The following is a 16,174-nucleotide window of genomic DNA, read 5'->3' on the forward strand; positions in this document are numbered from 1 at the left end:
AATCTTCCAATTATAGAGTTTTATTTTTTTAATGTGTCAAAGGAAATCACTGCATTCATGTTTGAAGAGTTTACTGTGTGTCAGTGTTAAGGAGCTACACGGAAAGAATATAATAAAGAAAACACATGAAGGGGTTAATAATTTGAGTTTAATGATTTGGCACCAGATAACGGATCCTCCTTAAAACACATCCTGGAAATATTCTGAGAAAATTCTGCAAAGTTCTAATAACATATTTAACTGTTTTTTTGTTGTTGTTGTTTGTTTCTTCGAACTTAAAAAGTTTGGCAAAGTCAGTGGATTACAAGTTTTATCTTGCATATATGGAGTTTTACTGATTTGGAAGACATTTCTTTGATTACTTGTAGGAAGCAACAGAGAAATCTATTTTCTGCAAGAAACATAAAGAAGAAAAGACAGAAAACACACAAAGGTTTAACAATTTGGCTCCAGAACACGTCCTGGCTACAACGTTTTTGTTCTAAATGTGTTCTGAGAAAAATGCAAAGTTCTGTTATGTTTTAGTGGATTTTTTCTTCTTGATGTTCCTCCAAAAAGTAGAATAAAGCTCTTTAAAGGCGTTCCCACGCTGCCAGACTGTTATGACGTCATGTTCCTTAAACACTGTCTGAATGTCGTTCTTGTGCAGAGAGACTTTCACAAAGTGATTAAATGGAGAGAGAGAGAGAGAGAGACTGGCCGAGAGGATGTGACTCCCTCTTTGTAACACACACACACACACCTACACACACACACACACACACACACACACATCCTGCAGCTGTTTGTGTCTCACAGGAAAAGGGGAAAACAAATACATCCAAGATCTGCTCTCTGAAAAAATCTCATTTGGACGCAACAATCAGACAAATTCAAATAAAATCAAGTTTTATCCACAATCAGAGGAACATCGATGGTTTACTGATCGGCAGCAGAAACCACAAAACACAAAACCTCGCAGGAGTTTAAGGAAAGTGTGGATCCTTCTGCCTGCAATGTCCTGAGAACGTTTGAGGGAACACATTGTAGAGCGTTCTTCTGTAAACATCCTCAGCGTTCCACGACAACAAAGGAAGAACGTTCTCAAACCAACATTAAAAAAGTGTTTTCCAGATGTTATCGAGGCCTCAGATGGTTCTAATTAAACGTTCCTTTTACTGCGACGCATTAACAAAGGTGGAACATACACACACTCTGCACTCACATGTTTACACAAAACAACAACAACAACAACAACACAAGAAAACCTTTACACTCAGGTTGTAAACACTGCTTCACATTGTCTGTATGTGTTACACTAAAGTATTTGTGTATTCTATACTGTGAACAGGCTCTTTGTTTCGTGGCCTTTTGTCTCTTTTGTGTTGTTGCCTTGTTTTGTGTGCACAAGCCGGATCAGGTACACAAAACATTTTACACTGAACCAGCTGTGCATGTAGCCGATACGTTTGAGTTGACATTCTGGCTGCAATGTTCCAGGGACGTTCTGGGGATGTTCTTCTATAGAACATCCTCATGACAACAAAAGGAAGAACGACGTTCTCAAACCAACACTAAAAAAGTGTTTTCCAGATGTTGTCGAGGCCTCAGACGACAGAGCGTTCTCTAGAAAGCCTTCCTTTTAGGGCGATACATTAACAGAGGTGGAACATTCTGGGGATGTTGTTGAGGGAACATGTCCACAATGTTCCACAGTGACAAAGGCACAACGTTCAGTTGTGAGAACGTTAGAGCAAAACGGGTGAGATTCAGGATTCTAATGTCATCTTAGTTTACTTTCAGCTCTTCTTGCTTCATTTATTTCCTTTGTTTTTACACTTTAAATAACGTCTTTTTTTATTATTGTTATTGTTATTATTATTGTTATTATTTTGCTAACTTCCTTATGCAGCTTTACTGTAAACGAGGCCTCAGTGTGTTCCGGGTTTAGATAAAAGTTGAATCAGTGAATGAATGAATGACAGCAGTGTGAGTGTCAGTGCAGCTGTTTGTGTTAAGACAGCTGCTGGACTGATAGTTTGGCAGATTAGTGTGCAGTAAACTTTCCTTTTCCTCCGAAGAAATCTGAAGCACTGCAGAGACGTTTTACAACCAGCTGCCCTGCGCTCTGTCTCTCAGGCGTCACAATCCCGCCCCTCTCCAGAAGGAACAGCAAAAACAAACAAACAACAACTAAAACGAATTGTTATAAACATATAATGTACAAGTTATTTCAAATAACAGCAAAGTATTGTGTGTGTGTGTGTGTGTGTGTGTGTGTGTGTGTGTGTGTGTGTTATAGTTTTGCTGTTGCTGATTTTGTTTGTTTATATTTAACATATAAATTTATAAATTTTAAGTGATTTCACCATTTTTAAAAATCTGTAATTTAACAAAACAGGTAGAAATCTGTAAAATAACAGTAATTTGAGTTAAATTTAGTTAAAAAGTGTTCATTTTTGTGGTTGTGAGTTCTCTGCCTGACAGGCCTCGCTCCGGGCTGAGTAACCCTCCCACAGCTGACGTCACCGACTTGGCTGGTTCCACGGAGGTGCCATTTTGTATCTCCACAGTCCGGTCAGACCGAGGCTGACCGTCCGCGAAGACCCGACTAATATGCAAGTGTAGACTGTGTTTTTTAACTTCCAGCTTGTATCTAAGTGTATTAAAGTTAAATTTCCGTTTTTAGGTAGCGGTGTTCGCTGTGGTCTTACTGTTTCCCGTCGGGTTAGACTTCATCCTGTTTGCGGTAGTAGGAGAGCTAACGGCGTTAGCCAGCTAGCTCAGCTAGCTTAGCGTTAGCTTTCTAACGCTAACTGAGATCTGTAGCGAAATGGCGGCCAACACGACACAAGCAACACCGACAACTAACTGGTAGGTCACAGTTTTTAACCAGTCTGTCAGTATAATGTAGTTAAACACCACATTATTAACATGGGTTGTGTCAGAGATTGAATTTATAACCTAATCTTCAGTTAGCGTTAATGATTTTCGCTCGGTTTGAGGTGTTGACAAGAGTTAGCTCCCCTACATTAGCCTCGCACAGGCCGTTGGCTCGGTTAGCAGGAAGGGAAGCCGTTAGCTTCTTCGCGTCTTTTATACTATATTAAGGTTCGTTTTGTAATCGATTACAGAGTTTGCTGCACCTGATTCCGATGTTTTTAAGTTGACGCCAACTGGGGCTGCAGGATGAAGGAACAAGTAACTGACAGTGCCACAGTTTGGCTTTGTTGTTTTTTTTTAATGGGAAAAATTAGAGGATCTTCCGCCTGAGGTTCCGTGTTGGTGCAGAAATAATCATTTTGGAGAGGGCTGGGTGTGTTTTGTAAGGAAGTGTATTTGCATAGTATTCAAAGATATTTTAAAACGCTGAACGGGGACATGGTGATCCGTTCTCCTTTGGTGTGACTCTTGCACAGGCGTCTGAACTAGTTCTTGTTTTTGCTTTGGGCGACATTCAGATGTGTGTTTGTACTCGGTACACTGAGCTCTGTGCTGCTGATGTAAAGGATTGACAGTAATTATTTGTGTTATGAGACACAGGGCCCGTTTTTTTTGTCAGCGCCATCCACTGTGTGACCGAAATATGACCACAGAACTGAGTTGTTTTTGTCACCAGATCTTATCCGTGTCGCTCATGGTGCTGGGCCCATCTGGAGCCTGAATGTCAACAAACTCTGTGTTGTTTTAACAAAATGTATTCAAGAGACCTTCTATCGGAGTGTCTCATAGACTTCGTTTGTGTCATGGAAAATGAGACTGTTGTGCACATCATGATGTTGATGCAGAAATGAAATGCATTTTGCAGCCGTAACTGGACCATCGTAAAGTTAAAGTACATGTTGTTGTCGTTCACAGTCTTTAATGCAGCTAACGGAAACGTTGACTTCTGTGTTAGCTACTGTGCTTTATTCTAGATGATTAAATTAGTGGTTAGATGTAAGATAGCAGCATAGATGAATTGCTGTTTTTAGTAGATAGCGCTAACCTGCAGTCAGTACTTTCTACTGAAAACAGCAATTAATCTATGCTATCTTACATCTAACCACTAATTCAATCATCGAGAACAAAGCAAAGCAGATAACTGAAACATTAACTTCTGTGTTAGCTGCTTTGCTTTGTTCTAGATGATTGAATTAGTGGTTAGATGTAAGATAGCATAGATTAATTGCTGTTTTCGGGCGATAGCACTGACTGTAGGTTAGCTCAGCATTCAAACAAACGTCCCTGATTCGGACTGAACACTTCAAAAACCCTTTTACGTATTATTATTCACGATAAAGTGATTACTGTCAGATTATTAACTTACTCAGTGAAGTGTGTGCTTTGGATCAAATCGGCCATTAATTCCTAAAACTGTTCTTGTGTTGTTGGCAGGTCCTACGGTTCTGCTGGAGACAGCCAAGTTCATGAAAACCCAGAATGGGAGAAAGCAAGACAAGCTTTAGCATCTATTAACAAGAGTCAGACCTCTGCTAAGACCGCACAAGCCAACCGGACCGCAGCAGAGGTGAGTGTTGATCTCTGTTACATCCAGCGTTGGATTTCATCTCGCAGCTTGAGATCTAAAAATACAAATGTGCCAAAAATGGATGTTTATTTTCTGAACTCACCAAGAATGGGATTTGCTTACTGTGTTATCGTGGCTCGGTGTGTTGTACGTCTTACGGATGTATGTATCCTTGCTGTATGGATATTTCTGTCCCTGCTAGATGACTTTACTGTTAATGTGGAACAACAGTAACAACTGGAACTGGATGTGTGTTTTTTCAGGCCGGCCAGTTTCAGCCAGCGGTATCTGAGTCTGCAGCCATGCAGCAGCAGCAGCAACAGCAGCAGCAGCAGCAGTACTATCCGTGGTACCAGCAAACCCAGCAGCACTATCCTGGATACACATACCCCTATAACTACTACTACCCCATGGGTCCAGTAAGTACATGGAAGAACTGAGGTCTTATCCATACGTGACAGCAGTAATATACATGCAGGACATTCCCTTCACATGCTTAGCTTCAAGTACATTAGTGTCTCCTAAAATAACATCAAACGCTGAGTAATTTAGAGAAGGCTCGACAGTGGGTTGTCAGACAGGAGATCAATAACCGATTTCTGGAACTTTTGCTGTAAATTTTAAAATCTTAGTGACAAGATTTAGAGTAAGACAAACTCCTGCGCAAGACTTTGTTGAAATACCTTTGTTTATTTTTACATCTGTTTAATCAAAAGAGAACTTTACGCCACCTATTCCTACGTCTTCATAGCAGGTTGTTACTGAACATGTAATTGGTCATGTAAAGCTGTTGGTGGGCCGCTGCTGAGGCCACACACCACAGATTGAGAGAGAAACCTGTAGCAGAGCCAAAGCAGCACATTCTTTATCTGTTAAAACAAACAAAAAAAGGGGGAAACAATACCAGTATTCAGAAAAACGTGAAACTCAGATCCAGTAATCGGTCCACTCGTGTTCTACAGTTACATTTGGGTACAAATGGTGGATTGAAAGTGACAGAAATGCCAACATAGTTTTCTTTTGTTTTCCAGTATGGCGGTGCATATCCACCCAACCAATACGGTGTTCCACCTGGTCCATATCCAGGAACTCCAACCTCCAATGGACAGGTGTGTAGTAAGAACATCCTTTGTAAAGCAGAATATTTGACACTTACAGGCATTAGTAGACACCAAGTACATGTTGATGTAATTAATGAGATCTTTATAGTGACTCTTGTGTTTCCTGAATCACTGGATGTGATCAGTCTTTGTTTAACACACAGCAGCTTCTTTATTTTCAGAAAGTTTCCTTTTTGTTTCCCTCCTGAGAACAAGTTTCACTTTCTTCTCACAGCCTCCCCCAGTGCCTGGAACTGAAGACCAGTCCTCCAGCTACCCATCCCAACCCCAGCCCCCTCCCCCAGCTGCTCCCCAGCCCCCCCAGAGCCCCACCACCTCAGAGAAGCCCCCTCCTCCTCCTCCTCCACCCATCCCTCCACCACCCAACTCCCAGTACCCCCCGCCGCCGTCACAGAATGCTTACAGTGCCAACAGCACCATGGCATACCCCCCCGGTGACCCCAGCCAAATGCAGGTCTACAATCATTCCCAGGGAAGGCCCAGCTATGGCCAGAGCTTCCAGGCCCAGAACACCTACCAGTCCCCTCTGAATAACTCCCAGCAGCAGCAGCCAGGGCAGTACGTCCCCAACCTGGGCCGAGGAGACGCCAACAAGAACAAGAACCAGAAACAAGGACAGCAGCTCTGGCACCGCATGAAACGTAAGATATTTGATCTCTTGTGACGTGTGATGTTTAGTGAGAGTTCGCTGCAGGAGGTCCAGTTCAGTTATGACGTCGCTCTCACAGTGTTTCTGCTTTGCATCCACTTTGCTGTAAGCAAATCATAAAGGCTGCTAGAATTAATTAAAACTATGCAGCACGTCTGATCCAGGGTTTAAATGTGGTGACGATGGTTTTACAGACTCATGCCGTCCTTCTTGTGTGGCAGACGTACTTTAGACGGTATATCGTGTTGTCATGTTAAAGCTATTACACATTGAATATTGAAGCTATGAAGTATTTGTCAGGAAAAAAAAAACCAAAATTGAATGTTTTTCTGGAATCATTCATCCCTAGTCAGTCGTCGTACGTCTAACTGGTGATGCTACAACAGATCTGGGCTGTGGGAATGCAGGAAAGATGTCTGCTAACAGTTCAGTCTGTTCCACACATTTTCTCTCAGAGTCTCCTGGGACAGCTGCTGTGAAGTTCAATATTCCCAAGAGGCCCTATCAGGTTCAGTGTTCCCCAATCGCCAATCAGGCTTTCCCTCCAGGCGAGCAGCCTCCAGGCCTGAACCAGACTCCTTCCTCTCCAGCCAATGCCAACGCTGCACCTGGAGGAGCTCAGACACGGTGAGACCCGGTCCGTCCCGAATAATTCGGCGTCTTTAGTGATCTGTGGATCACATGTTGACCCTGAAGCTTTCTGTCCAGACCCCAGGACTGGCCTCAAGCCATGAAGGAGTACGTGCAGCGCTGCTTCACCGCCTGTGAGACGGAGGAGGACAAGGATCGCACAGAGAAGGTGCTGAAGGAAGTTCTGCAGGATCGGTTAAAGGACGGTTCTGCTTACACGATTGACTGGACTCGTGAGCCGCTGCCAGAGTGAGTTTAGTAGTTGAGCTGCCTGCTGTAATGAACACGACTGACTTCGGTGGGTGGTTGAAGGTGTTACCTGCAGGTTTGAGACGTGAGTGTGGTTTGTTTTTGCAGACTGAAGGTCAAACAGTCACGTTGGGAAAGTGTCTCATCCCAGAGGACGTCCGACAGCTCGGTCAGCCGCGGTGGAAGCGCAGCGGCTGCAGCTTCCAGAGGCAGAGGTCTCGGACACAGACTGGGTCACTACAGGAACATCTTTTCTCAGAGGAGTCCGTCTTCCAGTTCGTCCAGATCTTCCTCCCGCTCGCCGTCGCCATCGCACGGCCGACACAGAGATCGCAGCAACCAAAGGCACAGGCGCAGGTGGGTCACCGCTTCCCTTCATTTCCGTTGTTTGCTGCGTTCATCCTGTGTTCTTTGTGTCTGAATATCTCGTGTATGTGCGTCGGCAGTGATTCGGGCTCACAGTCAGACAGCAGCATCTCCAGCGACCTCCGACCTCAGCTGTCGAGACGAAGTCAGAAAGGAGCTCGTGGTCGAGGTAATGACAGAGACAGAGGACGTGGAGGTGGAGAGAGAGGACGAGGGCGGGGAGGAAAAGCCAACCGAGGACGGCGGTGAGTTAAAAAATACGCCGAAATGTATACATCATGGTTTCTGTTCCCTACTACGATATGCCACAGGGACAGCTCATGAATAAGCTTCTGTTTATCCTCCTAGAAACATGGATGATTCCAACTCTTCTGTTGGAAAGAAAAGGAAAGGAGGCAATGCCGGTCTGGATTTCCACGACCCGAACAGAGAAGCCAAGAAGCAGAGCAGAGCAGCTCGTTTCCACAAGCAGCTCCGCTCAGAGCCTCTGATTCTGTCCATCAATGCTCTGGACCTGCCCGACGGGACGCAGGAGGGCCTCAGCTGGGAGGACTGCCCCATCGTGGGGACGTGTCAGGACATCACCAAGCACTACCTGAGGCTCACCTGTGCCCCCGACCCGTCCACAGTGCGCCCCGTCCATGTGAGTCATTTGCTGCTGTCAGCTTTGGTTGTTTAACCCGACTGGACTCATACAGAACTGTGTTATCAGACATCAGAGATACGAAGCACACTTCCAAATCATCTGTGGAGGAAATATTTGAATCATTTTCGTACTTTGGAGGCGTCTATATACGAGATATACATGTTGCTCACCTCCTGCATCGCAGAGCACCAGGGCCTGACTCTGTTTCTTAACTTGTGTCCACTCAGGTGCTGAGAAAGTCTCTGCAGGCTGTGAAAGCCCACTGGAAAACCCACCAGGACTACGCCTACGCCTGTGAGCAGATGAAATCTATTCGACAGGACCTCACGGTGGGTGACGTTTGATTTTCTGTCATTTTACAAGCTGACTTCTGTCTTCTTTTGTTTTCTTCCTGTATTTGATTTCTATTGATTTTTATCTGTTGCAGGTCCAAGGAGTTCGTACCGACTTCACAGTGGAAGTGTACGAGTGTCACGCTCGCATTGCTCTGGAAAAGGTGAGTCTGCTTCTCTTCTGGTTAAACTACCTTAACCCTGATCCAAAAAAAGTTTGAAGGTTTGAGTAGGAGAATTATCTTTGAAGAAAGAACCATTATCAGAAAAAATTAAAGTCGTGATACTTCAAATAAAGTCACTTTGTTTCTGCATGTTAAAAAAAAACTGCCAAAAAGCGAAAATTCTGAGCTCTTTGGTTCAACTGTTGAGCCACGAGTGACTCAGCTGTGACAAAGCTTCAGTGTTCAGGTGAACTGCAGCCAGTGTTTCCTCAGAGAGGCTGAGAGGAAAAGCCAACCTACTGGATCAATAAATAGAAACATGGAGATAGTTTGACATCTGCAGGATGGGGAGGCAGCGTTTCCCCAGTGTAACATCTGTGAACACTTGTGAAAAGTGAAGTTCAGCTTTGTGTCATTGCAGCTGTGTCTGAGGACATCTCTGAGTTGTCTCTCCTTCGTAGTTGTTGTGTTTCAGTAGAGCTGCAGGACTTTATGTTGCAGTGAAAATGAGCCACAGTGAGGAAGAACAATGAGAAGCTGCTGCTTGTGGCTCAAACGGTTTTTAACACCAACTTAATGTTGTTGTCTTCAGGGAGACCACGAAGAGTTCAACCAGTGCCAGACCCAGCTGAAGGCCCTTTACAAGGACAATCCCTCGGAGAACATTGGAGAGTTTACGGCTTATAGATTGATGTATTACATCTTCACTAAAAACTCTGGAGGTACGCTCACGTCTTGTGTGTCACTGTTGCACCAGTGTGTACGTTGTGTGTGTCCTAACGCCGGTCCTCCTCCCTCCACCAGACCTGACCACTGAGCTGGTGTACCTGACGCCGGCCCTGAGGGCAGACGAGTGCGTGGCTCACGCTCTGGCGCTGCGAGCTGCCTGGGCGTTAGGAAACTACCACCGCTTCTTTAAGCTCTACCTGGAAGCCCCACGCATGGCTTCGTATCTCATCGACAAGTTTGTAGAGCGAGAACGAAAGGTGGCACTGCGGGCCATGGTCAAAACGTAAGTCCTGCTCCGAAAACGCGTGTGTACTGTAAACACCAGCCCTTGGTTCTGACCCGCGGTTCTGTGTGTGTGTGCTCTGTCCACAGGTTCAGACCCGACCTGCCGGTGCAGTATGTCCAGTCCTGTCTGGGCTTCACATGTTTAGACGCCTGTATGGCCTTTTTAACGGGGCTCGGTGTCACCTTCACCCCTTCTGATCCCCAAAAGATAGACTGCAAGACCAGCACAGCCTGCTTAGCCGCCTCCTGAGGGGCAGTAGGGCGGGGTAGAGGGGGCTCTAGGGACCACCGCGGATCCTTACATACGCAATGCACTGCACTTAAGACACCTCAGCAGCTCAGATAGACCAGTGGAAGGCTAGCTCCTGTAGACCTGTATAGAAGACACATGCTAGTGTTGTCAGACGGAGCAGGTGTAGATTCCTGACACAGTTTAAGGATAAACTCAGTGAGCCAGGCCTCCACGTTGGGATGCAGAGCAGCAGGGAACAGCTTAGATGTGGGATCATTTAAAGGCCATCGAGTCTCAGAATCAGATCAGGGCTCAGCCTCATGGTTCCTGTTCCTTTACCACCGTTAGATTTCAAAGCTAACAGTGTTCTGTTATGTTTTTTCCTCCCTCAAGTCAGCAGCTCAAAGACCTGAAGATTCAAGTCTGACAGTCAGAAAGGAAACGGCTTCTCCTCCAAGTCTTTCGTCCGCCGTTTGAAGTCAAGCTGCACAATCAAGTTTTCCTCTTAGAGACTGTGAGAAGAACCCAGCAGTTTGTCTGAAAGAAGAAGAGGTGGTTTGTATTTCCTGCGTCCGCTTTCCTCCAAGGTATCTGCACTTCGACCTTCCCAGCGTCCTGCTGAGAGAAACGGACTGACGACTAAAGTCTAATTCAGCAGCGTTCATTAACCCGGAAGACGTCTCAGACGAGCATTGACTCTGTTCGATAAAGGATAAGTGTTCCTCATCATGGCTGAATCTTGGAAGTTGAGCTTCACCTGCAGGCAGCAGTTCAGCTTCCACCCGTGGAGTCCAGCAGAGATGAAGCTCCTCCATCATGTAGACAGTCTGACCTTCAGCAGCCGTCACTGCTGAAGCAGCGCGGCGTCTTCGGGTGAATTCATCGTCTCCAAGAAGGAATATCAGGTGGTTTGTATGAGGCTCTGGTGTCTGAAGGCTGGTAAGAGAAACACAGAGACTTGTGGAAGGAGGTGGATGACGACGGCACGCTGCTGCGTTGGTGTTTTATGTCTGGTGTGTTTTGGACAGCAGTGTTGGCAAAAGGAAACAGAAAGTCTTATGGAGCCGTAATCAGGGTTTTATGAACTCAGCAAATTTGACAAAATCCTAAAAACACCAAAACTGGGAGTCCAGGAGAAGTTTAAGGGCTCCGATCAGCGCTGCTGTCTGACAGTATTTAAACAGAAACATGAGTTGAAGCCAACAGTAATTTAATGACCAGGGATGTGTGAGTCATCCTTTTAAGTCCTAACAGCTATGAAATTTGTTCCATAAAACCTCCGATTGGACCCGCTTTTTATTGAACTAGACGCTCCAAATGAAAAGCAGCAGTTTCTGGTTCTGTCTGGTGTGATTTTGGTTCATTCACCTCCAGGAGACCATTTTTAGGAGAATCACACCGGTGATAAATTGAGAGTTATTAGTGATTAAACGGCTTGTAAATGTCGGGACATGTGACCCGAAGCAGCAGAACCCTCCCACAGCGAGCACCGGTCGGCGCTGGTCCTCAGTATTGTGTTTGAGCTGCTGTGTGGTGATCATCCACATGTTTACCACCAACAGAGTCTATTTTTGTACATACTGTATGATACTGCTGTGGTTTCTTTTCGTTTAGTCGTTTGTTCACACGTGGGTAAGTGTGATTTATAGCTTTGTTCTTGGGTTCACCGGGTGTGAATTTGTAAAGCGGAGCAGGAGGAACCGGTCCACGTTAGCGCCGGCCGCTCAAACCAAATTCTGGCGGGACGTGGTGCTTTGTTGTTGTCGGCGGCGCGTCGCATCAAACGGCCGGTTCGTGTCGGCCGATGTCGACGCCGCCCACAACAAAGCGGCGAGCCGCCGCCACCGCCGTGAACCTGCATCATGTGTGTGTTGTGTGCTGACAATGATCTCAACATGTCTCCTCTCTTCCCTTCATCCACCCTGCCCCCTGTCCTCCTCGCCGCCCCCTCCCCCTCCACTCCCCCCGAACCCTTCTACCCCAAACACCACCAGACCTCTGCAGCTCGTGGCTCCGCTGCACTGCAGCAGCTCACGGAGGGACGATAAAGCGGTGAACCTCCTCCAGACGCCTGCGGGACAAGGAGAGAGAATTGTGAGCAACCCAAAGTGTTGGTTTGAGCCACTCGAGTTGAAGCCGCACAGCCGATAAAACACACGGGAGCCTCACACCATGGGAGATGTTGATTCGCTGCTAATCCAAAGAGTTTAAAAAAAAAAAAAAAAGGCTTTTTCTGTGCAACAAACCTGTTTTAGTTTGAAGACGAGTGATGCTTAACTGATGTACTGCCGGGTTCTGTTCGTCCGGATGCATTCACGCGTGCTGAGGGACTCGCTGGCAGTCGTTTGCTGATCAAACATTTCACCAGGTGATTCGGCTCGTGTTCGTCGGACCGACAGGCTTCTCCAGCCGGTCCATTAAAAGCTTCGTTTTCAGAGTTTCGTCCTTTGGCATCAAACGAATGCGTCCGGACCGACAGAACCGACTCTCAGCTGCTGTCTGAAGCCTTCAGGTGTGCGTCTGCTCCCACGACGACCCGTGTTCGGTTGAAACTGTGAACATCTCAGGTTTTCAGGACGTTTGTTGTTTATTTTTATTTTGTTTCTTTATTGTTTTTGTTTACTGAGAAGCTTCCACCCGGGCCACTAACAGAACACATCCTCATTTAGTTTTTTCTTCTCCCCTCCGGTGCCTGAATCATGTTTTTCTGTATTTTTTGCTCCCATGTTGCTGTAAACCTCCATCAGTCTGTAACTTCCTCCTCGGCGCTCTGAAGAGCTCCATCTCCTCCCCCGTGTCTCCATCTCCCTCCATTTCTTTTTAACTGAATCGTCTTCTCTCTGTTCTCTGAGTCTCCTCCCTGCATGAAGTCCTCCTCCTCTTCTCCTCCTCCTCCTCCCACGAGCCTCTAACCAGTATTTCTCTTCTCATTCTTCTCTTTTTTTCCTTTTGAGTATTTCTGTGACCGTTTGCTGTGTTGCAACTAGTCACTTCTCTCACTAGTAAGTATTGTACTCGGTCTGCAGTGCTTTCATAGTTTACGTTGCAGCTCACTAACAACCGAAGCTGAAGGTTTATCCTCCTCCTCTTCCTCCTCCTCCTCCTCCTCTTCCTCCTCTTCCTCCCTTCGTCCCCACATCTGATCTGACAAACTGCCAGTCTGTAAATACTGTGTACATATTACCTTTTGAAAAAAATCTAATAAAATTCCAGTATGAAGAGCATCCGGTGGTGGTTTGTAGGGAGCAGTGAGAGAACCGGATTACAAAAATAAATCAATGGAAGTGGAAGTAAAGATAAGAATGAATAAAATACTGTGGTAATATTAATCAAACATGAATCCATAAAAGAAAAGGCGAATAAAAGTAGAAATATAAAGACAAATAAATTAGAAAAACAATCATTTATTTTTAAGTTTTTTCATTTGTTTCATTTTTTAAAATTATTTTTTAATTATGCATATTTTCTTTGCTTTCAAAGCGACATTCTAAAAAAAATTTAAATGAAAAAAAAATTTGTAATTCAAAAACTAAAAAAATCAAAATTGAAAATGATTAAAAATGAATTATTTTATTTATTAGTCTTTATATTTCTACTTTTATTCGCCTTTTCTTTATGATTCATTTTTGATTAATATTGCTTTATATTGACACATTATTTACTTTTAAATTTATTTATTGTTCTTTTAATTTCCTCTTTTATTGACTTATTTTTGTTATTTTGAATCGTGTGTGGATTTTAAAAAAAATGAAAATAATCATAGACCAGAGAAGTCAAACAGTTTATTTGTGAGAAGTTACAAATGCTGAGTTCAGAAATGTCAGTATTTGACTTTACAACGTCCCGTCATACAGTTACAGTCTTTCAGTCGTCTTATAAAGTTGCTGAATAAATAAAGTTAGTGTCTCATTACAGAAAGGAAAAGATCATCAATAAAATAAACGTCATAAATAAGAGTGAAAAGAAGCAGCAGCAGGAAGAAGCTTTGTTTTAGTCACAGTGAGAATATATCAAGTTTCTCCATGAAAACATTTGATTTCTGCTGTTGTGTACGTTCAATATATTTAGTTTTTAAAGATGTTAATGATGAATTTCAGCTTTTTATTTTGCTACAACCACCACGTCCAGAATATTAGAAAGCATCTCACTGATGGAAATGAAGGCGAATGAAGGCGTCACCGTTTATTACTGACAAAGGACATATTTGGACGTGGATGTTTTAGCAAATAATTTAAAAAAAATCATCTGACTTGTTCAAATCTCAAAAACAAAGTCTGACTGACTTCTGTCATTTTAAAAAATGTTGTTTACAGCCACAAAAAAAGCTAAATATATAAGAATGTAATGTTAATTGCAAAAGCTTCCAAGACAGAAACATGTTGTGTTAAACTTCTATCATCTTTCCTTCATCTACGATTAATTAATTTAAAGTCGACAAATCGTCCAAACTTTTGTAAAAACTCCACGGTTCTGGTCACAATTATTACACACTGTTAAAATGGCTTTTCTAGATTGTTGATTAATCATTTTTATGAAAGTCCAATCAGAGAAAGAGCTCGAAATATAGAGAAAAATAAACTGTGGAAAGCAACAGGAACGAGAAAAGAAGAATGATCTAAAAGTCAGAAAATTAAGATTAGAGCAGAAAAACAAGAGAAATGTTCACGCAAAAGGAGAAACAAGCAGCTACAGATGAAAGAATAGTTAATAAGCAGAAACAAAATCAGCTAAAGCCACTAGAAAGGAGAATCTACAAGCTTAGAAAGTGCAGAAAACCAATAAATAAGAGGTGCAGAAGGAAAAATAAGGCAGTAAGGTGGCAAAAAGGAAAGAGAGCAAACACAAGAGGAGGTTTCTGTTCCTGTACGAGGTCTGACGGAGAGCGGTCTCACAGCCAACCGAATACAAACGAAGGTTTTACTGGAAACAGAAGCAAAGAAAACAAAAGTCCACACAGAGAGCGACGAGAAACGAAGAAAAGGAAGATTCTGGAAAACGAGTCAATAAAGATCGGAAGAAGAAAAGAGCAGGAAAAAGAGTTTATTTAGAGGTAAACGTCAAACAAAGCAGAAAAGAATCAACAGGTCTGAGGTGGAAACAGAACGAGATCAGGACAAAGAAGCAGCCGGTGGTCAGAAAACTAGACTCAGGAGCAAAAACAACCAACGGTTCCCTGGATGGGTTCAGGAGGAACGAGGCACCGAGGAGGGAACCGATCGGACTCGTGGACGGATTAGTGGAGACGCTGGTGAACATCTAAAGCTACGAGAGGTAGATTGTTAGAAAGGCAACGACTAGAGAACATCCTGACAAACAGCGTCTCAGAATACAGATGATTTATCACCTCACACGTCCACACACACACACACACACACACACACACACACACACGCTCAAACAGTGAATAACTGCCATCAGAACGCCGTACAAAACCTCTTCTCGACCCCTGAACAGTCCCAGACACTAAACACACAGTCTCACAGTATCTTCCACCAGCATCAGTAAAGCTCTAACGGCTGACTATAAGTTACACGAGTTCTCCAGCAGGAGCTTCAGTCTGTCGGGTCTCTGCAGGAGACGGTGGAGGCTCCGACCGCTCCAGCTTCTCTGAGGTTCGAGGTCCGATGACCTGCAGCGTCGCTCCACCGCTCAGAGACGCTCAGTAGGGCGTGAAGCGGTTGTAGCCTCCTCGGTACAAACTGGCCTGTGGAGGGAAACAGAAGGTAACCGGACCGAACCGACAAGATGAACACATTTAGATCTAGAATGGATTCTTATGTCACCAGCAGGTTTCTTCTGGATGGAAACGACGTAAACAAGAAACAAAACACAGACAAAGACGTCATGTTGGAGACGTTAACGATGAATTTAGACTGTTTATGTGGTCGTTGTTTACTAAAATGTCAAATTAAAATGATTAACATCTGTTAAAAGTGGTGAGAATGTTGAATCAAATGCAGCTTCTATCTGATTCCAGATGTTCCTGCTGGTTCCCGCCATGTTCTATCACGTTCTGATCCACAATGAAGGCAGAACAGCTGATGTAGTAGATCTCTAGTCAGTTACTGGTCAGTTCATGTCCCAACAAAGCTCTAAAATGACTCCTCTTCATGCTAAATATAATATATAATATAGATTTATAGTGATTCTTGTTTAACCAGCAGGTTCCTTCTGGCTGTAAACGACATGAACCAGAGACTAAACTCAGACGTTGTGTTTGAGATGTTCATGATGTTTCCATCCAAACGTCTTCGTCCTCTTCTTCACTCATCAGAGGCTTTA

The 16,174-nt window shown here is 44.1% G+C and overlaps 2 protein-coding genes across 3 annotated transcripts in view; one reads left to right on the top strand and one right to left on the bottom strand.

The window, feature by feature from the left end:
* leng8 (leukocyte receptor cluster (LRC) member 8) overlaps positions 1-13,116 on the top strand; it is a 16,670-nt gene extending 3,554 nt beyond the window's left edge. The window contains exons 2-16 of one of the 2 annotated variants that reach the window (XM_008285828.1): positions 2,553-2,597; positions 4,357-4,489; positions 4,753-4,908; positions 5,521-5,598; positions 5,825-6,251; positions 6,715-6,886; positions 6,968-7,138; positions 7,247-7,495; positions 7,585-7,749; positions 7,853-8,147; positions 8,378-8,479; positions 8,578-8,646; positions 9,239-9,368; positions 9,451-9,658; positions 9,748-13,116. In XM_008285828.1, the coding sequence (XP_008284050.1) occupies positions 2,596-2,597; positions 4,357-4,489; positions 4,753-4,908; positions 5,521-5,598; positions 5,825-6,251; positions 6,715-6,886; positions 6,968-7,138; positions 7,247-7,495; positions 7,585-7,749; positions 7,853-8,147; positions 8,378-8,479; positions 8,578-8,646; positions 9,239-9,368; positions 9,451-9,658; positions 9,748-9,910 (2,520 nt within the window). In that variant the 5' untranslated portion in view covers positions 2,553-2,595 and the 3' untranslated portion in view covers positions 9,911-13,116. Of the gene's footprint in view, positions 1-2,531; positions 2,854-4,356; positions 4,490-4,752; positions 4,909-5,520; positions 5,599-5,824; positions 6,252-6,714; positions 6,887-6,967; positions 7,139-7,246; positions 7,496-7,584; positions 7,750-7,852; positions 8,148-8,377; positions 8,480-8,577; positions 8,647-9,238; positions 9,369-9,450; positions 9,659-9,747 lie in introns of those variants that run through there. The other variant, XM_008285827.1, reaches the window with a different exon arrangement.
* Positions 13,117-14,912: 1,796 nt separating this feature from the next.
* Positions 14,913-16,174, bottom strand: part of rbfox1l (RNA binding fox-1 homolog 1, like) — a 27,564-nt gene continuing 26,302 nt past the window's right edge. Inside the window, exon 12 of the mRNA XM_008285833.1 lies at positions 14,913-15,596. Coding sequence (XP_008284055.1) covers positions 15,552-15,596 — 45 coding nt within the window. The 3' untranslated portion in view covers positions 14,913-15,551. The remainder of the gene's footprint in view (positions 15,597-16,174) is intronic.

Source organism: Stegastes partitus, unplaced genomic scaffold (genome assembly GCF_000690725.1).
Source record: "Stegastes partitus isolate 25-593 unplaced genomic scaffold, Stegastes_partitus-1.0.2 Scaffold418, whole genome shotgun sequence".
Lineage (NCBI taxonomy): Eukaryota > Metazoa > Chordata > Actinopteri > Pomacentridae > Stegastes > Stegastes partitus.